Here is a 24,708-nt window from a genome sequence, read left to right on the forward strand (position 1 = left end):
TCTGTCCCCCAGACCATCTGTAATGAGTTTTAGAGATCAGAAGTTTAAAGGACTTCAATACTTCCCAGGGATTAATACAAGACAATGATTTGTTAAGCTAATTCTTTTCACTTAAAACATACCTTCCAGATCTCCTTTTCTTCCCTTCTCATATTTCTAAAAGATAGTGTGGTACATCCACCAGATGCCCAAGTGCAATTAGGCAACATAATTTTAACAAATGCATTTCTATACGTGTTTTAAATATTAGTAATTTTTTCCACCTAGTCATGAGATTTTCTTCCACTGCCTAGTTCTTGGAAATTTCAGAAACAACTGAGGTGATCTGGAGTAAAGGGATTAAATGTATTATTTTCTCGTACAGCTATTTTAAAAGGAGTCCACCTAAACAATTTGTGCATGCTTCAGGCTGTTCAAGCAAATACACTTTCATTAAAAATGGTTCTGGGTTCTACAATGATTTCAAGACCCAGCATCTCAGGGTCAAAACCTGAGTTTCATGGGGAGATGGTGTAAGAATTACTTGCCCTTCTATTTCTTAGGAGATACCAAGACCAGAATATTTATAGCTTCAACTATTAAACCAAAGTTTTCACATTCCTAGCATCACACTCAAAAAAGTATTTAATTGTCCAGTCCAGACTAGAGAGTGCCATCAAATGGGCAAAATAAGCATGCTTTTGACGCCTTAGCATTAGTTAGTTAGTAAGTAATTCCAACTTTATCTTCACACTCAAAATTCAACACAGATAGAAATGTTTTATTTTATATTCTTGCTGAAGGACTAATGAAAACATTTTCAGTTGAAAAAATTGTATTTTGCACTTCCAGTAGCCTTGCAAATGACCAACAGAATTGGAGACGTGTAATTGCTCTGATCATGAAAGGCAGAAGTAATTTATCTTTGAAAATTCAGTGAAATAAAGTTTTACCCTGAAGCTCCCCAGAAACAAGGTCAAGAAAAAAAGGTAGTCTAGAAACAAAGTGCTAAGCATTGATGTTCATAGAATCACAGTAACTCACTCCAAGAGAACAGCATTTAGTAGGTGAGGATATAATAGGTTAGGCTGTACAAGATCTGGACAGGCTGGATACATGGCTGAGGCCAAGGGTATAAGGTATGAGCGGGCAAAGTGCCAGGTCCTGAACCTGGGTCACAACAACAATCCCCAGCACCACAGGCTGCGGCAGAGTGGCTGGAAAGGTGCCCAGTGGAAAAGGACCTCGGGCTGCTGGTTGGCAGTGGCTGAGCAGGAGCCAGTGTGTGCTCAGGTGGCCAAGAAGGCAAATGGCATCCTGGCCTGTCTTAATAACAGTGCAGCCATCAGGACCACTCACACATAGCAAAAAGTAAGGCTAAAAGTAAAGTAGTTCTGTTTCAACTGAGCATCCAAGCACAGCACATGCCTTGCAGCATCCCCAGCAGAAACAGAGCACAATTGCAAGGCAGGAGTTAAGAGTTTAGTACAACCAGCCAGCCACAATGAGCCTTTCCCAGAAATATATAATTAATAAACTGTCATTTGCTAGTGTCAGTTTGTTTCCTGCCGGCACGCAGTACATTTGTTGAAGTGAAAATTAGTTTCTTTGGAGACCAATTTACAGTTTGAATTTACAATTTTATTATGAGTTAGCAGCAGTGTAAACCTAGTCTAACTTTAAAAAATTTTATATTACATATTATTTATACTTATATTAAATAATAATTTTAAATAATTAATGAGATGCTTTCTACAGTAACTTACAGGAGTTACCTACCAAAATAAGGACAACTGGATATAAGAGAGGAATATTTGATTTTTCCAACATATTCACTAGTTCCTGGGTTTCTTGAATGGCCCACCTTTCATCCTAAATAAAAATAAATATTTAGAATTACTGAAAATCATGTATTTTATTTCATAAAAATGAAATTTGAAGAACTGGTGTTTACCAAAAAAAAAGAAGATACATCACTTTTTCAGTTTTGGGGGAAGGGGGTTTGGTTAATTAGCTGATTGTTTTTAATATACTTTTATTTGGTAAAGTTATAGATGTTTGAAAAAGAATGAGATTAATAATACTAATAATCATTTTTATATATATATATATATATATATAAACAGACAAGATTAAGGGTCGTGATTGGTCTCGGATATGGTTCATGTAAAACCAACCTGTTCCCATACATGGACCCCAATACAGATCACATGGCATGCACATGTCCAGAATGGGAAACACTAATTTAGACCACAGTAGCAATGAATGCACAGTTACATGACTTCATGTATCACAGGCCTCTCCTTACAATAATTCACTTCAATATAACAGTTATGAAAGGCATTTTTAAACTACAGATTTTATGCCTCTTGTTCAAGAATTCATGGCTGGTTAACAACACAGTGACAGAAATGTGGAACCAGAGGAGAATGGACAGACCAGTATCTCAAAGGTTGAGTTTGGTACACATCAGAAACACCAAACATCAGGATGACACAGTACATGCAGTCAAAAATAACAAACAACTTATTACTCAAATATTTAATTATTATTTACCATTACTAGTAAGTTTAAGTGTAAAATAAAAGCACGCATCCTCACTACTTACATTTACACAAACAAAATTGTAGCACTGTCCTGAAATGATGTTCTGTAGACAGCTATCATTTTTGCTTAGAGATACTGAAATAGCTTCAACCTGATTACACAAAAAAAGAAAAAAAATTCTAATTCAGCCTTAAGTATCTGCTAAAGCTTCCACCACTGTAGCAGATGTTGTTCATTTAAATTATTTAAAACTGGCAATTATTATTTTCGCTACAAAAACTGAAAATTGCTCAAAATTTTGGGGCACTCAACAGTGAAGCATGGAGCCCTACATATGTTGAAGTATACTGCTCAGGGTAGGCATTCCAGAAATAAGCCCTGGAAACATCAGACATGGGTGCTGCTGCCTGGGTTAGTATGTTCAACTGTTTCGAGACATGAAAACACTCTCCATAAACTGAGCTAATGATTTTAGACCTCTAATTCTGAGAAAACCTCTACAATACTCAGATATATACATTTTATCTTCATGAAGTTAAAAATAAAATAAGTATGCATAAAAGATCAGGTGCATTGGTATTCCAGGATTCTGCCCAGAACAAGAGTACAAGACTTGTCTAGAGTTCCTCCTTGAAATTATTTCCTCACCAAGTATTTTAAAATACTTTCTTAGGCACAGACATATGTATTTTGCAACATTTAACACAAACTAAGTAACTATCTTATCTCAGTTAAAATAAAAAGTAGATTCTACTACATTATCAGCTTCAGTATTGCCTTAAGTAAAACAGTAAACCAGGCAGTAGATGGTGAATCTGCTCCCTAAGAGAAGATAACACTTTGAAGCAAATAAAAAATCTTGACATTCAGGAGAAAAAAAATCTTCATGTTGCTTCCATTAAATTGGCAAATCCCATTGTTTCACGGTACTACTGAGCTTTATTTCTCCCCAAAACACTTGTTAAGTATCATAGCAAGCAACAGAAGTATACCATGCTGTGCTCCCATAAAATACCACTTAATCCCTAATCCAAAAAAAGTACCAAATACAACATGTGAAAAGGCATTAGAGTGTTATTTAAAGCTGTATTTGTTAATATTTGTAATAATCAGGAGCTAACTTTTTTGTAAAGGATAGTGGTCTGAAACAAAGAAGTTGACAGTGATAGTCTAAAGATTTTAGAAACATTTTGGGATCAAAATTTGATAGCATAGCCACAAATAGCTAACATTTAATATTTTAAGACTGAAAAAAAAAGTCACAGAAGGTATGAACTACTTAAAAATACTTGGAAAATGCAACACTGCAGGGCTCACCTGGCTTGAACCTCTTAAGTTATAAAAGCCAAAATCCCTGGTACCTTTACAACCTTGTACATACTTCGATGAACACAAGCCTACTGCAAGCCAGTGTCTTTTCAGGAGGTATTTCGAATATCATCCAAGGCAGAAGGCTTATTTTTATTCTTTGCTTTGAGGTAGTACAATATGTGATGTTTAAGCATTGCTGAACACTTAAAAATTCCTTTAGTGTATCATTTGATTTATCTTCAACAATTTTATTAAGTAACACACTAGCATTTTTTGACCACCATATTATCCAGCAAAAATGAAATTGAAATTTTCTGTTGGAAAAGCAAGCACAACTGCCTAGGTAGAAGCGTCAATAAATCATCAATTAACTAAAACTAATTCTTATACTATTTGCCATTTAATATCTTATGCAATAGTACTTTTTAAAAAATTATAATTAGTATTAATCAATGTTATCAACTACATTAGAGATTAAAAATTACCTAAAAATACCACCTTGGTAAAAAGTCATTCTCACATAATGTTTCAGTGTTTAAATAGAAAGGAGTATATGGATTTGCCTAATTACTTCTGGTCCTAGTAAAAAACAATATTCTTTATTTTTTTTAGTTACCAGATCCCCTGTACTGAATTTTCAGCTTTATTTAACATCCACTTCCATGTTATTAGAGCCTCTCTCAGAAATCCTTCTACGATAATTTCTTTTAAATTTTTCTTTAAGGACATGTATAGAAATTAACAAATATCCCACAAATAAATATGGTTGCTATTGAGAACTGGAATGTCAAAAGTATCTAAAATGTTAAAATACTGGTACCAGATAATATGTACTCAAAAGAATGATTCCCAGTTAGTCTCTTATTTAGATCAATTACCTTCCAATTATCCCTTTGAAAAGGTCCAGCTTTCAATGCAGTACATCTGTGTTGCTTAAAATAATTATTTTGCACAAAATCAAATCTCTCTCACACAAGGTACTGTGCTTCATTGGAGAACAAATAGGCTTGTGCATATATTCTTCCAAAGGTTAGAAATTCTTTATATTGATAAGCTTAAAAATTAACTCAGAGATTGTATTGTTTAAAAGCATAGGGATAAGTGATGTCCTCCTACTAATAGCAGAATAGTTTACACAGAGATAAAAAAGAGATATAGCAATGCATCTGGTGACAGTGAAATGGAGACATACTTCTGCCCCATCATACAGCTATTCATTATTCAAGTCTGCTAATTTTTTTTCACATTTAGATGTAGACAATTAATAGATATAAAGCATGATTCCATGCTAAATACAGTTCTTTCCAAACAAAAACTTTCAGTGCAATGTCAAATGACATTTCCAGATATAAGACACCAATACAGGTTGTTAAGGAAACATATCCTTAATAATTAACACACCATGCAGAAGATCAACAGACGTGAGTAAAGCCATTGCAGAAGTAACATTATGCAAATCAGAAAACCTGTATTTTTGAACAGTTATTCCCTGTCTGTTTCTCTGGGTAATGGGAACATGTGATATCATCACATAAGATATAATTAAGAATCACCCCAACACCAGTCTAAGCAATTACCAAATGTTAATCACCTTTGGGAAAATGGAAATATGATAGCTCTATTAGAAAGAACAATGAAAAAGGAAAAGATAGTTAAATGTCAGTAGAACATTCCATCAATACCCTAAAGCAAAGGCTCCTATGAGCATTCACTGTGAGGGAAACATACCCCTATCCCTCTACAAAAAGGCTGATAAATTCAATTTTGCACTCACAGCTCTGCAGGAAAACAACCTACTCTTTAATTGGTTCATACTCCAAGTCAGACTTCAAAGTAACAAAAGCATTTCCTCTGTAACATATTTATAATAATTTGGGTTTACTGAATTCATAAAATCTAAAGAAAATTGCCTCCCTGTTGTCTGGATTCAATTTCTCCTCTAATCTAATATGGACACATTAAGTGTATCTGTAAGATCCCCAACTACAGCACAACTGGGAACACCTAATGTTAATTCCTTCTGATAAATACTACAGTGACACAGGAAGTCTCAGTTTCTGTTTTCACATTATTTAGACAATTTCTTAGGAGTAGTGGCAACCAGAAACATTACATTAATCAGACAGTTGAGAGCCATAGAGTTCTACTTACTTTTATTTGGCTTTTCAGCGATTCAGGAAGCAGAAAACCTATTTGTGCAAGAGTTTCCTTCACATTGGTGATAACACAAACTTGTTGTGATAGGTTGTCTGTGATCAAGACAAAAATCTTAGATTTCATGCAATAATAATTTAATCCAAATTACTAATCTGCTAAACATTACCTTCAATCACATATTGTTGTTTCTTGAGAGAATATTTTCAACAGCTGTAAATTTAAAGGCTACAAGGTACAGTTAATGTAACAATGTAATTTATATAATATACATCTCAAAATTCAAATTATATTTTATATAATTTTGTACAACATGAAATCATTACATAAGGCCTGTCCACAAAGACCATTTAACTTTATTAAAAGATATTTGTTCAGGTCCACATTGATACTAGATGACAATCAAGAAAACTTCTTAAAAATTTCATCCTTCTTATCACTTCAATAGATAATTAAATGCAGTGTCAGTAAAAGTGAGTAAATAAGGGGGGGGGAGGAAAAAAAAAACAGGAGATACTAAAAAATTGCCAAAAAATCTATTAATTATACTTTTTAAGAAGACAGCAGATGTAACTGTTCACCTCAATAGCAAAGAAGTTGCAAAGTTGTAACAAAGATCTTGGCCTGGGCACTGCCTAGACCTTTTACTGGGGGCAAAATACAGTATTTTGTTGCTATCAGGAACAACAGTTTCAAGTTATTGCGTGATCTGTCCCACAAATCCAGTAGTTCAGAAAATTAGTAATTTCTCCTGTTATTGACTTCAGGTTTTAGATTCAGTGAACATTTTCCTTTCTTTAAGCCAGCCAAAAGAAACTCATGTCTGAAATTCTCAAGTATATTTCAGGCCTTTATCCTTTAGATGCTGAATTAACACACAGAACAAAACAAAAGATTTCCAATGTTTTTGGGATAGCCATTCCATAAGCAACTAGAAATTTCATACATGTAAAGTCTAATTATTTATAAAGCACACTTCAATGAAACTCCAGAGACAGAAATATACCAAACACCACCACAAAATAAATTAGGAGTGAAAGACAAGAAAAATTACAAAAATATGGGCTAACTGGTCTTCAAACAAGTCTGGATATAAACAATATGTATTTGTTGCATATGGAAAGTTATTTTTATAATTACATACCACACAATAAGTTCAATCAAATGCATAACCTCAGTAGTGCAGAAACATCTCACTTTCTATTGTAAACTCAGACTTCTTTATAAAAATAGATATAAAAACCTGAAATTTAATTTTAAAGCTGCTGTAGAGTTAACATTATTGGAAAATGACTTGTGATTTTTAAGAAATTTTCTGTGACCAGGAAAAGTGATTTAACCACTAAGAATTCCAAAATATAATTAGAATGGTTTTTTTGAATCATGGATATTTACTATGTCCAATATTTATAATGTGACAACAAAAATACTAGTGGCAACTGAGCTTATATTAAGTTAGCAAGAAGAGGAGGCAGGAAGAAAGGGAGAGAACAATAAACATCTGCTTATAAACCATCACAACCAGATGGAAGTGAGAATTAAAAAAATGCATGGCCAGTTCTCACAGGATTGGAAATCAGAAGATACCACAACTGTGGGAGAAATTATCTTCCCATAGATTCACTGGGCAAAAAAAGTATACTGAATATGTATCACAGTTGGCTTCTACTTAATAGAGAATAACTTTATAGTCTGAAAAATGGGAAACCATATTGAATTAATCTATTATCAGCAGAAAGAAACTAATGGGTAGATTGAAATCAGAGCAAGAGCCACTTGAATTTAGTGCTGTACACAAAGTGCAGATACAAAATAGATATACATAATAAACCAGACTAGCATATCAGATTTCAAGAACTCAGACTCTATTGAACTAAATAATTTAATGAAGAAGGTCAGACTGGAGCTATTACAAAAATTCACATGTGGAAGAAGGCTGTGGAATCCAAAAAGGCACCATAACTTAGGCTCAAACAGTTATTTAAAAAAAAAGTCTGTAATCAACAGCAAGTGTCAGAAGTATTCTCACAAAAGACTGCTCAAAGGCTGCAGCTATAAAAACCCATCTTACTACTCTCTCCAGCCCTCTTAGATCTCTAATTTCCTATAATATAAATGAGAAAGAAGAGGCAATTACAAAAAAACAACTAAGATTTGCAGGCTGAGTTTAATAAAGAGGGAAAAAACAATGAAGTGTGGAAAACTGTATTTTTTATCCAGAGAAGAAACAAAATGTTACAAGGGGAAAGTATGTTAATAAAGTAGGAGAACCTTAAAGTAATGATAATACACACATTGAAAAGATGCTGCATGCTTTTAAATTATCAAGGAAATGAGTAAAGGAAGTCTAGGAAATCATCCTTTATAATGTCATCATAGTAAAGCAACAGTTGTGTTCTAGTTGAGGTTTGAAACTCAACTTCCCTTTAAACCCAAACTATTTCAAGTGGTCAAAAAAGATCTATATGTTAATTTAGACTGCACCTTTGTTTCATTGTAGGAAGGAAGACTGAGTGGACTTTTCTCCCAAGACTCCCTGTGTCCCACTTCTGCTAAGATGATAGAGCTCTGTCACTCAGCGTAGTCAAGCTGAACCCAGTGAGCACAGCTGGAGCACTAGCTCGTAACTCCAGGGATTCCATGAGCTTTGCTGCCTGCCAGTAAAACTGACTGTGTGCAGCATTTCATTCCTGGTTTTCAGAATTCTGTTTGGGTGAACTAAATTGCCATTCTGGAAAGCCACGGCATGGCATTGTCACAAAGAATTTTAATATACAGCTAAAAACATTTTGTTTCCTATTGGACCATTGGATAATTGAGGCTAGAAGGGACACCAGGAGGTCTCTCATTCAAACTCCTTCTTAAAACAGGATCACCCACGAGGTCAGGCCTGGTCACTCTGCCCCTTACTGCTCTACCATACAGTCTCTCCAGGCAACCTGTTCACTGCCTGATTGTCTGTCAAGGGTGAAAGAGGTTATTCCTTTTATCAAGTTGGAACTTCCCTTGTTTGGGTTTTTGTGTTTCCTCCTCTCCTCCAACAATGAATAACATAATTACCTTTTCATCTGCCCAACACTTTTTTTAGTTGTTTTCTCACTATCACATTACATATCAAGCTCTCTACCTTGCTTCAGCTTCCTATACTTATCTAAAATCACTGTTTCCCTGGAAAATTCCTCTTGCAACACACATCACACATTTACTGCCAGCTTCCTTCCAGCTGTACCTGATAATGGAATAGTGTTCCCTATTCTCATTTGATCCCTTCCAACACTTTTAACATACACTCAGAGCACATTTTTTGCACTAAATAAAATATAGTAAACTTTGCACTGTCAAATTTAAACATTAAATTTCCCTATAAGGAATTGTCTTCATTAAAGCTAAATTTGATGCAAGATTTCAGAATTTATTCAATTAAACCTATTTTTTTTCTACACCAGAAAACCTAATTTTCAATTTTTCCACACTCTCCTTTGATATGCTGAAAGCTTTAGATCACATTATTAAGCAGCAACACCTGCCACAGCCTTTATCCTAGGATCATACTCAATTATAAATTAAAATGTGTTCATGTTTATGGAACTACCATAGTTAGATGATGTATTAAGTGTATTCTAATGGAAGACTTAGAAGTTTACCTTGAAGAGCATGCCACAAACAAACAGCAATTAAAATAATACTTTGTTTGAATAAAGATAATAAATATCATATCCTAGAGAATTAATACCATAAGAAAAGAAATGCATCTGAATGGCAAATAGGTTTTAGCCTACAGACATAATTTTTTTCTCTTAATTGCACATATATGTGTGTACATACACTTGTTTTTGGAAACGTGCTTGTACCACACCATTCTTAGTCTGTTATTACAATTCCTATTATTTTGGAAGCACATCCTAATCATCAAAATGTTTTTGAAGTATGCAGAGTATTCCAAGTAGTAAATTAATTTATCAGAAATCCATTTGCACTTTCTACATAGCAAAGGCTTGACTGGTCTGGAAATTCAGTCTGGTTTCCTCTGACATCTTTAGAAACACCTTTGTTATGAGATGCTACTACTGTAAAAATAAGAAAAATTAAATAAATACTGCCAAGCATTCATTCATGCTCAACAGAATAGTTGAAATTGTTATTTGAATAATATAGGTCATTAAAAATATCTAACAATTTTTTTTGTTGTTTACTCATTCCCCATGTCTCTGTAGCCACAAAAACAAAAAATCAAACTTGACACTGACCCTACCAATATTAGTACACAGGAAAGAAAGAACACTTTGTGGTTGGCAAGAAAAGAGGGCTGTTTTCACCTGACAGCAGCTATTCCAAGGATTATTCCCCACCTGCCAGCCTATTTCTTTGGCTCAAACCTGAGAACAACCATTTGTTTATGAGCATACTCATGAAAATGCAGCCTACCTCACATAAGATCTCTGTCCTTTGGTAACCAAGATATCTCAATTTTTATAAAAAGTCATATGGTTTCTTCACAGAACACAAGTCATTATATGTAGCTCCCAACAGCCATAAACAGTTTGAAGATATTACAATATTTTTCTCGGCACTTGCAAAAATCATCATTTTATTTATATCAACAGATACTTCTTTAGTCAAATATGAGGGCAAATTATCCAATCTGCAAATGCATGCTCTTATGAAAAAGTAATTTATAAAGTAAGGCCCTTGAGAAAAAAAAAACGAGAAGGAGGAGGACAGAGAGTTAAACTGTAAGTTACAAACTTCTGAGAAGCACCATTTAAAGTTTACATGTTAGAACTAGAGTTCAAAGTTATCTACCTTGAGGGCAGTAATCCTAATGGAATTTTTTTAGGATGTTTTGTATTAGCCTGATCTTAACAACATTTTTAGATGAGTCACCCTTATTGTAAGACAATGTTTTCTTACTTCAAGACTATTAAAATAGGCGTGTACAACCTTGTCTGCATACTCTACAAGTTTATACCTGCTTAACTAAAGAAAAGCATTAAATTGGCTTTTTATAAAAGTTATAAAAAATTTGAGGAAGTCAGGAAATTAAAAAATAAATGTTTTAAGAAAACAGTCTCAAAAGAAAAATAACTCATTAGTATATTTACAATAGTGAAATGTTTCTTTGTGTTGCCTTGAGTAAGAATGATATGCATGCATATAAATATCTAAAGTAAAACAAATGCATGCAGGGATCTATGTTTTTCTTACTTCCACCTGAGTCAAGTTTAGCAAGGGAGAATTTGTTGAATTCCTTAAGAAAACCAAAAGGTTTGATCACTAATAAACTGTAGATGACATAAAATTTGGAACTGTAGTCAGAAAATTAAATGTGTACACTCAGAAGTCCTTCATCACTACTGAATTCATCCAGAGATAAAAAGTATATCCAGCAGAGTAAACTAGTAACTTAAACAAAGCAGCTGTGAAGACTGAAACAGCAGTGGGGAGCAGTGTGAAGCCAGAGCCCTTAGTACCCAGAACCCTCCCAGCCCAAGCATTCAGCTTCTGGGACATCTCTAGTGGACCCTGACAGCATGCAAGGTGGCATTTAGAGAGCTGGTATCTTGCAACTCTACTTGACAGTCATGTAGGACTTCCCCCTGAGACACTCTACATGGCACAAGAAGTGAGAAGCAAATGCACATCACTTACAAGAGCATCTAGTGATAGGGCAAGTGGGAATGGCTTCAAATTGAGATTAGATTAAATTCAGATTAGATATTAGGAAGAAATTTTTTACTGTGAGGATGGTGAGGCACTGGAACAGGTTGACCAGAGATGTGGATGCCCCATTCCTGGAAGTGTTCAAGGCCAGGTTGGATGGGGCTCTGAGCAATCCAATCTAATGAAACGTGCCCCTGCTGATGGCCATGGACTTGGAACTAGATGGTCTTTAGGGTCCTTTCCAACGCAGGCCAGTCTATGATTCCATGATTCTACATTACAGCACCATGTAGTGGGTTCTGAGCTCTCATGAAAAGCAGACACTGTGATATAGTCAATTACCCAGCTCCTAGGAAAGGCCTAACTGAGCATGCCTAGTCTTGTAGGATGGTTGTCTCTAAGGTGACCTGTCCTTGAAGGTTTCTTGTAAGTACAGCACAACACAGCAGAACATAGCTAATAATATTTCTTCCATAAAACTAACAACCATAAGCCAAAACGATGCCATACAGGGGTACATCAGGATGATGCTCCAAAGGACAAACATATATTCTCCCCTTAAATATGCTTTAGTGTGGAATGAACTGTGCATTAATCATCTGCCTAGTATTAATATACATGGTTCAACTGTCCACTACCAAAATAATTCATGCTATAGCCACCTGAAGGTCTGAGATTTTAAGCTTTTTGAAGGGCACAAAATAGATAAGGCACAACTTTCAAACTGATGTTTTGGAGGACTAACAGTGCCAATTCAAAACCCCATTAAAGATAATTAATGATGTAAAATAACTCTGCTATGCAGTGGCTGAATTTGCTATGCAGAATTCATTATACTTGCATAACGAGCAAAGAACATGTACAGCTTCTGCTTCCTGAACTCATACAATGGAGCAAGAAGTAAATCTAAACTTCAACAATCTAAAAGTACAGTTTTTCATAAAGACCATCATAATAAGACTACTGTGGTAACTGAAGCAGATATATTGCACACTGCCACAGCAAAGGTATATATTATAAGTAAAGGGATTATCCTAATTGACTACCATGAAGGTCTTAATTTTTACTTTAAACTACACGAGCTTTTTATTATAAGCAATAGCTGAAAAAGTTTGTACTGGCTTTAAGGAAAAAAATGTGGTGACATTTTATATATATATATATATGCACATATGTGTGTGTGTATGTATACATACGTATATATATATATATATATATATATATATATATATATATATATATATACGTAATGCAACAACTAATCTCCTTTAGAGACCTATGACATTGTTGAAGACCTTGTATATACAGGAATGTGGCATGGAAATTCATTTGGATAAAAGTTAGTTTCATTCCAAGTTTGTAATTTTTTCACCACTGAGGAAGTCTGGCTCCATCTTCACTGGAGCCCATCGCTTGACAGAACCAGAAATTTCCAGGCTTGCCAACACTATCTTTTTGATTTGTGCCTGAAAAAATTCAGTTAAGTAGTTGTAACAATGCATCTAATATGAAATATTTGCCCACTGCGATAACAAGAGAGAACAACTAGCCAGTCACTCTCTGTGCCTCAATAGCATACAGGTTTACCTCTGATATTCTTAAATAGGAACTGCACTCTTTTCTCTGGAAAGGAATTTTTAATCCAAAGGGAAATCCCTTTCTCTTCATCAGTTTCTGTGTTTTTATTCCTCAGTTCTCAACAAGAAGTCAGGCAAGGATCCTCTGAAACACTGCCTATGAGTTTACAATAATCATTTCATTATAGAGTATTTGAGAATTCTTCCTTCCTACACTGTTTTTAGAGTGAGTCCACCTATATAAAGGCTAAATGTAGTCTTAATGTTAAATGGTATGAAACCCATGCCACCAGAAAAAAAAAAAAGCTGATGAACTGTTCAACAAAATATTTATAAATTAATTAAATACCTAAATATCACATAACTGCTATATCAATTTAGGCAACAACAGCCTGTATGTAAAACAATAAAGAGCCCTATAGAGTTAATATTTAATTTTCACTCTACTATGTAGAATAGAAAGACAGAACATATTCAGAATTTACCTGCAAATGAAAGAAGAAAATGTGTTTATTCTTTATAAGGCCCTTCAAAATTAATCTCTATTTGACTGTAACATACTCAGTTTTTTATAAAGTTCTGTATTCTGAGAGAAGTAAATAAAGATAAATATGCCTAATAAAATATTCCAGTAAACAAGCTAAAACAACTTGCCTAAGCACATTTTATACATCATATAGCATTTCTTAAAGACATTTCAACCTATCCCACACAAAATTCTTAATTAGAATGAGGAATATGCAAACTGACAGTCACAAGGACAAACACGTACCCTTAATGATTGATTCAGCTGCATACAGATCCCGCTTGTAGGTCACCTAAAGGACAGACAAGGCTCATGAGATTTAACACAGCAGGAAGGAATGTAAAACCAATAAAACAATGCCCTAGAGGCAATTCTTTACATTTTAAACACTGTAAACAAGTGATATTGTCAATTTCTTAATTTTGGTAAAATATCACTGGCAATTTATGAGAACAGAAGTTGCAGAAACTACTGGAAACTTGAGAAAACCCCTTTTCCAAACACTTAGATCTGCTTAGAACTCATTTGAAATCTAAAAGTATTTTCAGTCCTTTGAAAAATCATTAAAATATTATAATGCCTCTATTTTTTACACTCTAATTTTACTGAAAATAGATTAATTTTTAACAGGACTTGGGAAATAGAATTGACAGCTAGGGATAAATCTTATTATTGTTTTTGTTAATATAGGTGCAATTTTTCAGTAGTGCAATACCACTACTATTAATGAGAGTCCAATTAACCAGTGGGAGTCAGTGAGACTACAAGTAAACAGTGTGAGCTTTCAGAAAATAAACATAAAATTCTTCTTGAAGATATTAATTAGATCAAGTTAGATGAACAATAAGATGCTGAGTATTTACTTTGTACTTGCAAAACACCCTTCATAATTGTCTTTATACCTTCATGATGGCTGAAAGTCACAATAATAGGCTTTGCAAATAAAGTAATGAAAATTAAAGTCAGCATCTACCCAGGACATTAACAGTATTTGCTAGCAGTGTCTTCACAATGACAAGCAGTGACTTGAACTGACACGAGTCTTAAATACTTGCATTCTTTACCGTAAATTCATTTTATGCTAGATAAAATTTTACTGGACTTTCTGATATTTTTTCTCTTGAGTCTGAATAATTTTTTTTCTTTTTGAAATGAACTGAAGTCCACAGCCTTATTGCTGCAAGGTAAATCTTACAGCAGAACACCACTAACAGTCGCCATGTGATTACTTATTTTAACATAAGGATTCTTGTAACAATTTTCCTTTCAATCTCATAAATTAAGCTCTGTATTATCAACAGACAGAGATGAATAACATCTCATGATTTCCCCAATGCATTGTATTATTTTAAAATGAAAACCTAACTTACTTCCCTACAGTTTGTCCTGCAGGAGGAGCAGCCAGAGAATTAATTTATATTGATGAACCTCTGGAGTCTGACTTTACAGTATACAGACATTTACATTTCTACTTACTGTTGGGAAGAATCAATGTCTTGAAATTAGATTTAAGGATAGAGTGAGCAATTGAGTGACTGATTTTGCTGCAAAGTTTCTTTCTACTCACCAGATTCTAGAGGGCCTTTATAATGAACTTTCAGTAAAGTGCAACAGATTATAATCTCAAAACCTTGCAAGAAACAAGTCTAAAGTCTGTTGGAAATGGTCTCACACCCTAACATTTACAGTCCCTTTGAGGTGCAAAAGTATTTTTAAACAGTCTGATCTAAAAAAATGCTAGGTGCAGTCTGCAAGAAAACAACACAGGAGAATAAAAAATTAAGAATAAACCTTTAAAAAATCTCTTCTGAAATTCTGAGACAGACATCAGTAAATGGTTTGTTTTTTAGAGAAATAAATCAATGAAGACCATATTACATGCTTCATTTGTCATTCTTTCATAATCTTTGATCCTATAAGACAATTTCAGACAAAAGCTCCTCTAAGTTTTGTGAAAATTGTGAAGTTCACAGAAAAATCCTTCCAGATAACATCTGCAACCACCCCTTACCAGTTAAGAAGGGAGAGTTTCTCTACACCTCTTTCAAACTGACTAAGGTGCTAAATTCAATTCCATGAATGTCCCCTATTTATAACAGTTGCACAGACCTTGAGCCCAAATTTGTCCACAGCATTATAGAGGCACTTGTAATACCAGAAAATCCCTTTTCTAATTTCATTTGTTTCTCTACCCATGGCTGACATACAATGTCTTAGTATAGAAAGGGAGAAACTTCATTAAACAGAAACACAGTACACCTGTGTATGTGTGCCATCATAACCTTGTTGTATTTGAGGGTAAAGAGTTGTGGTTTTGTATTTAATGTACATTTTTGTAAGTCTGAAGCATCCATCAAACTAAATCAGTTTGAAGAAGACTTCTAAACATCATGTGGAAGTCATTTTGGGGAATAACTTCTAAAACAACATCTTCCTAGGTAGTGAAAACTAGTAGTCTGACAATTAACAAAATAAGGACCACAGAAATACAAACTAGTCTGCTGATTTTTTAGGCTTTATTAAGGCACAATAGATTGTTTATTATACAGAAAAATAGAGATGTTTAATAAGACCCAAAGACAGTGTAAACTTCCTATCCTCTGTGATGCCTACACCACATTCAAAGTCACTGCCTTCCAAGAACAATCCACGAAATATGACCCATACTTCATTTGTTTTTAAAATTAGTTCTTTATATTTGGATGCAATGAAAAGCATACTCTTTATTGAAAATGTTTTCTAAGTAATCCTTATAAATAGATTTCTTCTGATCAATTATATTTTTATTTACGAATCCTTAAATCTTTGTCTGCAAACTTTATCAGACAACTGTTAAATACCTTAGAGACAATAACAGTTTCTGTAGAAACTGGTGAGAATTATCTTTCAAAATATATCAATTATCTAATTTCTCATCTATTTAATAAGAACTAGTACAATTACAGTCATCCTATTTTTAATTAAGATGTCATGCAGTAACAAGTCAAACTTCTGCCAGTTGTACGTTGTATCAGCACTACCATCTTTATCAGCCAAGATTATAGTCTTGTAATAAAGTCTTGAAGTCAATTCAGAAAATAAGTAAATCTCATGTTGGCTGACATTAATTACTTTAATCCCATGACTGCTTATTGATCAAGTTTTGCCTGTAGCAGTGTACCCTTTTGTTTTGTTGATCAATATCAAACTCACAAGGTTCCAATTACTCAAATTCTCATTTTTCATGTGAAAAATATTAATTTTCATTTTGTCCTCTTGAACATCCAGTGATTCAAGATTTTCAGAATGTTATTGATGCAATAAAGAATATCACTAGGCCAAATATTAAAACTCAACACCAATACCTCACATTCACAAAACATGAAAATATTACCTGCTTATAGCAAAGGCAAAACAGTCTTACTTATTAAACATCTTTACTCTTCTGTATAATAAACAATTTTTTGTGCCTTAATAAAGCCTAAAAAATCAGCAGACTAGTTTGTTTTTCTGTGGTCCTTATTTTGTTAATTGTCAGACTACTAGTTTTCACTACCTAGGAAGATGTTGTTTTAGAAGTTATTCCCCAAAATGACTTCCACATGATGTTTAGAAGTCTTCTTCAAACTGATTTAGTTTGATGGATGGTTCAGACTTAGAGAAATGTACATTAAATGCAAAAATACAGTTCTTTACACAAAAAATACAACAAGGTTATGATCACATACATACAAATGTACTGCATTTCAGTTTAACGAAGTTTTTCCCCTCTTATACTACGACATCATACAGAGCTCCTTTGTATGGCATAGTTTTGTAGGATTGTGGTGTTGATAGAGACTATGGTTTTTTTTTTTTGCCATCCTGATCCCAAATATCTTATAAATAGCTATATAATAACTATCCTTAAAATAAAACTTACAAATATGTATAACACTGAAGTCATTTGAATTACTTGGTTGTTTTCACTACAAAAGTAATTTTAATTTCGTAATTTATTCCCAGAAAGTAAAAAAAAAAACTATATCCTGCTTTAGCTCCAACAATTACTTTGAAATGTTACTCTTCCTAATGTACAAGTGCTCAGGTAGAAAAATTAGTGTTAATTCAAGAAGATAATATATACACAGAACATTTTCCCACAGTTTTGAGTTATTTAATGTTATGTAGGTTGTGCACCTCATGCATAAACTGAATTCTTACAAATATCTGATCTGCTCTTTAAAGATTCATGGTCCACATAGGATGAAAGTGGTTTATTAATACTCAAACTATTGACTGCAGTCCTTCTGCTATGCATTCTCTGAAACCTCAAGTGAACAATTATTATTTATTTCAGTTCTTATTTATCTGGATGGAATATCTCTTTGCCTTGTATTGAAAATAGAACACTGGAGCCATTGAGAGAATATCAGTCCTTGGCATATGAAATTTCATTTAGCTCAGCACTAAAAACCCAGCAGAAAATAATAACAATATATTACAAATTACAGTATTATGACAGCTAAGGAAAGAAAATTGTGTTTCTGAGAGCTGACTGGCAACAACAATAGTTCCAAATAATTTCGTAAGCAAGCACCACTTGAGAAAACTGGTAGTCTTCTGCATTTCATGAAACTGCAGATAGAGCATGACTGTTCTTTAATGATACTGCTCCAAGTAACCTGCCAAACACCTTGGCACAGAGTGACCAACACCAGGTGCTATTCAAGAAGGAGCTGTATTGCTCTGTAGGCTCTAAACTGAAATTAGTATTTCCTGCAGAAACAATGTAATATTTTACAGACCTTGTCATTTTTATGTCTTCCACTTTTAATGTCTTTACAAGCCACAGAAGACATCAACAACTTCTAACTACAAAATTAGACAGGGCACAGGATGCGAGAAGGTACTTCAATGGCCTGGCACCAGCATCTTTGTGTTTATGTAAAATATTCACTGCTCTGCACTGCCTGCAGCACAGTGTCTGCACATAAATGGGTGCTCTTGCTACTGTCACACTCTGCACAACACTGTCAACACTGAGACTGTGCTGGGTTGACCTTGGATGGATACCAGGTGCCCATCAAAACTGCTCTGTCATTCCCCTCTTCAAGTGGATAAGGGAAAGAAAATGTAACAAAAAGCTCATGGGTCAAGATATTGGCAGAGAGAGATCATACAATCCAGACTCAACTCAGGGAAATTAGTTTAATTTATTACTAATCAAATCAGAATAGGATAACGAGAAATAAAACCAGATATTAAAACTTCTTCACACCACCCCTCCCTTTTTCCCAGGCTCAACTTTATTCCAATTTTTCCCCACCTCCTCCCCTCCAGTGGCACATGGGGATGGGAAATGGGGGTTGCAGCCAGTTTATCACACAATGTCTCTGCTACTCTTTCCTCCACGGGGAGACTTCCCTTCCCACATGTTATCATTTTCCAAATGTTTACAGGCCTCTTTAAAGTCCAGTGCTACTGCAATGGGTCCTGCATGCTACAAAGTTAACAGCATCAGGATTTTGTTTCATAAACAGTGTTGGAGCGAGACTGACAACAAGTCCCTTTTTAGAACAGAGATATGTACATGTTCAAGTCCAAATGAAACTGGGGACTGGTTACTAGTGCTATTCCTTGGGGCCTGATACTGGGGACAACACTAAGATCTTTATTAATAAGCTGAGAAAGGGGAAATATCCTCAGAAAACTAGTAGATGATAAGAAATGTACAAGTATTCATTCAATATGCTCAAAGGTCCAACAGTAACTTAGAAGGATCCTGAAAGCCTGGAGAAAGTAGCTGAGAGAAACTTTGTGTCTGTAGCAAATATAAATACAGAATCCTGCATCTGGGACAGAACTACCCTGGGCAGCAGCAGTCCATGCTGATGCTGAAATAGAGAACACAGCTTTAGAGAGAAGGACCTTCTGGACAAGCTGAGCATGAGTCAGCAGTGGGGAGCAGTGGAGAAATGGAATCCAACAGGAAGTTGTGCTTATTACAGGTAATATAGGGATTATTCCCCTGTATTTGGCCCTTCAGAGAACACTCCAGAGTACTGTTTTTAGCTTTGTGCTCTCCAGTATAACACAAAGAGAAACAGGAGGAAGCCAGTAGAGGGTTGCTAAGATGGTATGAGAGAAATTGGTTTGCTCAGACCATATTACAGAAGTTGGAAGGTGGGGAAGGGTTAATTAATGGCCATAGTGAAGAATAAACCGGACTTTTCTTGCAGAGCTTTCTGTTGGCCTTTCTTTCTTTCCCAGTGCAAGAGGGAGTAAGGGAAATGTTGATGAAATATTCTGAAAAAAGTCCCCATACAAATTCATTAGAATTGTCTTCCCAGAGAACCAGTGAAATCTCCCTTCTTGGAGATATTCAAAATTTAGCTGGACAAGGCCCTGAACTGCCTAATATAACTAACCTGGTCCCACTTTCAGCAAGGTGTAGGACCAGATGACATCTATCTATTTCACTCAGACTTAATTATTCTATCATTCTAAGCTACATTTATCTGCTGGACATCAGTATCATCTACCGATAACAAAGAACCAGATGAACACTATAATGACCTAAATGAGCATTAGTGGTGTATTTTGCTACCCTTCACATAAGTACCATGCTTTGCAATGCGGACAATTAAATCATCCCAAAAAATTGTGTTATGTAAATATGCATGACATCATCTGTCCCTCAGAAGACTAAATACGAAAACAGACCATATGCTGTTTCAGAAAGACTGTATGTCCCCACAAGGTATCAAAAGAAATTCTGTATGCAATCAATGCACAAGTAAATTTTGCTGTTAAATTGCACAGGAAAATTGCACTGCAGATTCAGGAAACTGCCTTTTTTCCTTAATGAAAGATTTGAAAATGTATAGTTATACTATTAGAAATAATGTCTCATTAGAAGGAAATTTACTGTCAATGACAGATGCAGTGATTTGAGCTGCTTCCAGCTCCTTCAATGTGGTAACAAATAAAATAAAATAAATAAAATAAAATATAAAAATCTTTAAAACTGCTTGACACAACAGCTACTAAAAATTAATAATGTCCCACCATCCAAATCAATGATATGCAATATTTTGAAGTAGAAGGGACATATGCTTTGGCATCTGTACACACAGCTGCTTTGTCATTCATCAGGAACCTACCAGATTACCAGAAAAATTATATGATGTTAAAAAAATTGTAAAGATTTTTTTTTTAAGAGGTCTTAAATATTAAAGTGTTACTGAATGTAATGAACGACTCTAAAAATCAAATTGTTGATAGCCAGGTATTTGGCATGAGAAAAAAAAAAAAAGTGATGTCCTCACAGGAACAGTGGGGGAAAATAGACAAAAGATATAGAAATAGCAGGAGAAAGCTCATATTATAAAAGAAAATTCTTAGTTTTGGAGATTACAGATTTATAGTTTCACAGATTTGCAGATCATTCAAATACCTAGATGTTTTTCCTATTTGCAGGAAAATGCTGCCTTCATTGATTATCTCAAGTAACACCTGCCCAAGTCTCTTTGCAATAATGAGCTTTAGAAAGAGCTCAGACAAAACCAATTCTGAAAAATGAAATAGAAAAGCCTAAATTCCAATTGAAAACACATCTGAATTTTTATGGTAATATGCAAATGTTATTAATTTTAAATTACATATATAGAACTGGATATTATTATTGTCTTTACCTTCCAGAGGTCAGCTGTTCCTTCAACAAGTCTGGCATTTGTTTTACAGTATTTCAGAGCCAGATGCAAACATTCAGTTCCATAATCCAGGTCGTAGTCTGTACACTGCAGTAATTAAAAAAAAATATCCTAAATTAGTCTTAGATACCTCTAAGCAATAACACATTTTCTTTCATTAATGAAACCTTACATCTTAACAGTCCTATCCACAGTAATACATCTGTATTAGGCACACAGGTTCAGCATGGATCAGAAATAAAACCGTTCCAAGAAGCTTATGCCAAATTGTGGCTATTTAGCAAAGTCCTACAGAAGTAAATAAACACTTTATAAGCAGAGATTAATTCAGTTAGGTGCTGCAAGCATCTTGCTAAACCTTTACATTGTTAAATAAATGAATGAGAAGTTACATGTATAAAAAAATTCTTGATGGAGTTGAGAGATGCTTCACCAATAGACACCACTGACCTTCAGTGACAAACCTTTAGAGTACGGGAACATTTAATAGATGTAGAAACATGACTCTTCAAGTGCTGTTTTGGTTATTGCAGCATCACAAAAGGGATGGTAGTAACTAAGAACTTCTGTATTTCTTATGTGATTCCCTCTATCTTTTTCTCCAGTTATCTGCATAGAAAATAGCAGTCCCATGCTGCCCCATGATCCTTATAGATTAAAAAAAAAAAAAAACAAAACCACATACCAAACAAAGGTTTATCTACCTTTTAGTCATCTAGAAAAGATATTATTCTCATAACACACCCTTTCCAAGCAGTTTGGCTTCCTATTGATACTGATTATAAGAACCTCAATAATGAAAAACGGAGTAGGGAGAAGAATCTTCTGAGCCAAAACATAGGTAGAAAAGTAGGAACTGGGAGCTAAACAGTCAGGACTACCTCAAGATGAAATAGCCTAAGATAAGAAAGTCCTACTGTATTTCCATATTTCTAAATTATTAGTCTATCCAGAAACACAAATACCATGTAACGAGGATAACTTAAGATAGCATCTTTTATTTAAAAATTGAGGTATTTGAGAAGATCACTGGCTGGCTAACACACTATCCAGTCTCTATTTCAGAGTGAATTGTCAACAATAAGTAAGAAAGAACACGGCAATAATATGTTCTTACTTTCCCAAAATGCTCCCTTTGCCTCCTATAAAGCCATTATTCTGGCTTCAGAAATCCCTATAATAAAAAGTCCCTGAGGGACACACTGAACCAGAAGTGACTGCCTTAACAGCATTCAGCGAATTACAGGAAAACTAAATTTACCCAATTATTTTTTGAATAGCAGTATTTTTTAGCAGCTAGACCAGGGAGTATCTCGTTCATCACTCTTTTCATCACATACTCTGTTATTCTGAGAGAAAAACCACCTTCTCAACCCTTCAAAATACTCCACCACATTTCTTCTCACATTTTTCCACAAATAAAGAGATCAATATCTATTCAGTTATTTCATGTGTGGAAACTACTTCAAAACTTTCATCAACCCTTTGACCCTCCATTTATCTGCACTCACCTATGAATATTATCATAATATTTTTCTACAAATCTTCTCAGCCCTCATCTCTACTATGCAGAAAAAAAAATGTGCACTTCCACTTCCTGTTTCAAATTATTTATGAACAGTATAACTGCAGTGGTCTCAGTACACACCATCATGAAACTCCAATGGAGATTTTCTGTATGAAAACTGGTCATGCACTTGACCTTGTTTCTTATCTTTTAACAAATAATCTGCTCTGGTAAATCCTTTCTCTTATCCCAAATCTTTAAGTTTCTTTCAAGTGTCTTCAGTAAAAGCTTCTGTGAAACATTTTATTAATGCACTTAGGTTGTTATCACCTCAAACAAGATGCCAGTGAAGTCCTTAAAGAATTGCAATTAGCTCTGTAAGACATAAGCTTTCCTTTACAAACAATTCCCCTGACAAATTTAACTATGTGTCTACAAATTCATGTTCCAAAGATACTGTGCTCTGTAATTTCCAGTCCCTTCCAGGATTCGAGAAATCAAAATTGTCAAGCATGTAAAAATTTCAGTGGACTAAAGAAGAACCAAAAGAGAATACTGCAATACAACCTGTCATTCTTTTTATTAACGTCCTGAAGAAGTTTATTAAAACAGATGAAGAAAATTTTTAGTTTCTATTCCTGTTTTATAATATATCAGTGAAATTCAAGGGATTCATTGGTATTACAAATCTGAATTGCAACACTCATACACACAGACATCCTAGAAAAAAAACCATAGCTATCACTTTTATATTATTTAAATCAGTGAATTCCATCATTTTAGTTTGTCAGACAACTTAGAAAAGTGCTTTAAATGTTATTGTTCTTTACAGATTTTTAGCTTGAGTTACAAAACAAAATGGACACAAGAACATAGAGTAACATAAAAAGGAAAGGAATTCAAAAATCCGCTTTGGAACATTTTTATATTAAGCAGAAATTTAAATAAACAGAATACAAAAAAGGCCAGTAAAGAAGATAAAGGAATAGGGAACTCTATCTCAAAAGTACGTAAAAATGCAGTCAGCCCTCAAGTAAAGAAGTACAGGGTTAAAGTACCAGTAAAACCAGAAATGGCCTAGAAACTTTCAAGTCTAAATATTTATTAGCAAAATGTTTCCTTCTTTCATTTTGTTTTAAAGGAAAATTTTCTGGTAGAACACAAACAATTTGCCACAAATGTAAATAACACACATATTAAAAATATCCATATATTTTTATTTTTGCTTCAGAATGGAAGAGAAAAATTCAGGAATAAATTTAGCTGTGAAAGAATTTACTTTAAAACATAACTTTTAAAAATATATGGGTAATTGATGCAACAAGGACAAACTAAGCAATTCTAACTTTTTAGCAAGGTATTAATCACAGATAATTAGTAGGGAGTGAAGAAGTTCCATAAATGGGCTAAGGCATCTTGAGAGTATTGCTTGCTTCAAGGGATGAAATATGACACAAAGCAAAGTAATAATTAAAAACATATTTCACTAACACTTGTATATCATGACATTTACCACTCTAATTATCTGTAATTGTTTCAACCTAAACATATTGTCAGAGTGTACTGTTCTCCAAGCCTGATACACTGATGTCAGAGGAGAACAATGAAATGAAGTAGCAGCACAAGGCCAGCTGTTTATATACCATCTCATGCTAAACATCTTCACATGTGAAATTTCAAATCCATATTTAAAGTGCATAATTCTAAAACTTCTATACTGCCTTAAGAAATTCAGTTAACAAATAAAGCATTATTAGAGAGCACCCATAAAAA

The 24,708-nt window shown here is 34.2% G+C and overlaps 1 protein-coding gene across 8 annotated transcripts in view; it reads right to left on the bottom strand.

The window, feature by feature from the left end:
• Positions 1-24,708, bottom strand: part of CRPPA (CDP-L-ribitol pyrophosphorylase A) — a 126,091-nt gene that overhangs the window by 65,950 nt on the left and 35,433 nt on the right. For all 8 annotated transcript variants that reach the window (XM_085567485.1, XM_085567491.1, XM_085567523.1 and 5 more), the window contains 5 exons: positions 21,411-21,515; positions 14,002-14,047; positions 5,989-6,086; positions 2,588-2,677; positions 1,759-1,851 (listed from right to left, as the gene is read on the bottom strand). In XM_085567485.1, coding sequence (XP_085423611.1) covers positions 1,759-1,851; positions 2,588-2,677; positions 5,989-6,086; positions 14,002-14,047; positions 21,411-21,515 — 432 coding nt within the window. The remainder of the gene's footprint in view (positions 1-1,758; positions 1,852-2,587; positions 2,678-5,988; positions 6,087-14,001; positions 14,048-21,410; positions 21,516-24,708) is intronic.

Source organism: Lonchura striata, chromosome 2 (assembly GCF_050655825.1).
Source record: "Lonchura striata isolate lonStrDom1 chromosome 2, ASM5065582v1, whole genome shotgun sequence".
In the NCBI taxonomy this organism is placed as follows: domain Eukaryota; kingdom Metazoa; phylum Chordata; class Aves; order Passeriformes; family Estrildidae; genus Lonchura; species Lonchura striata.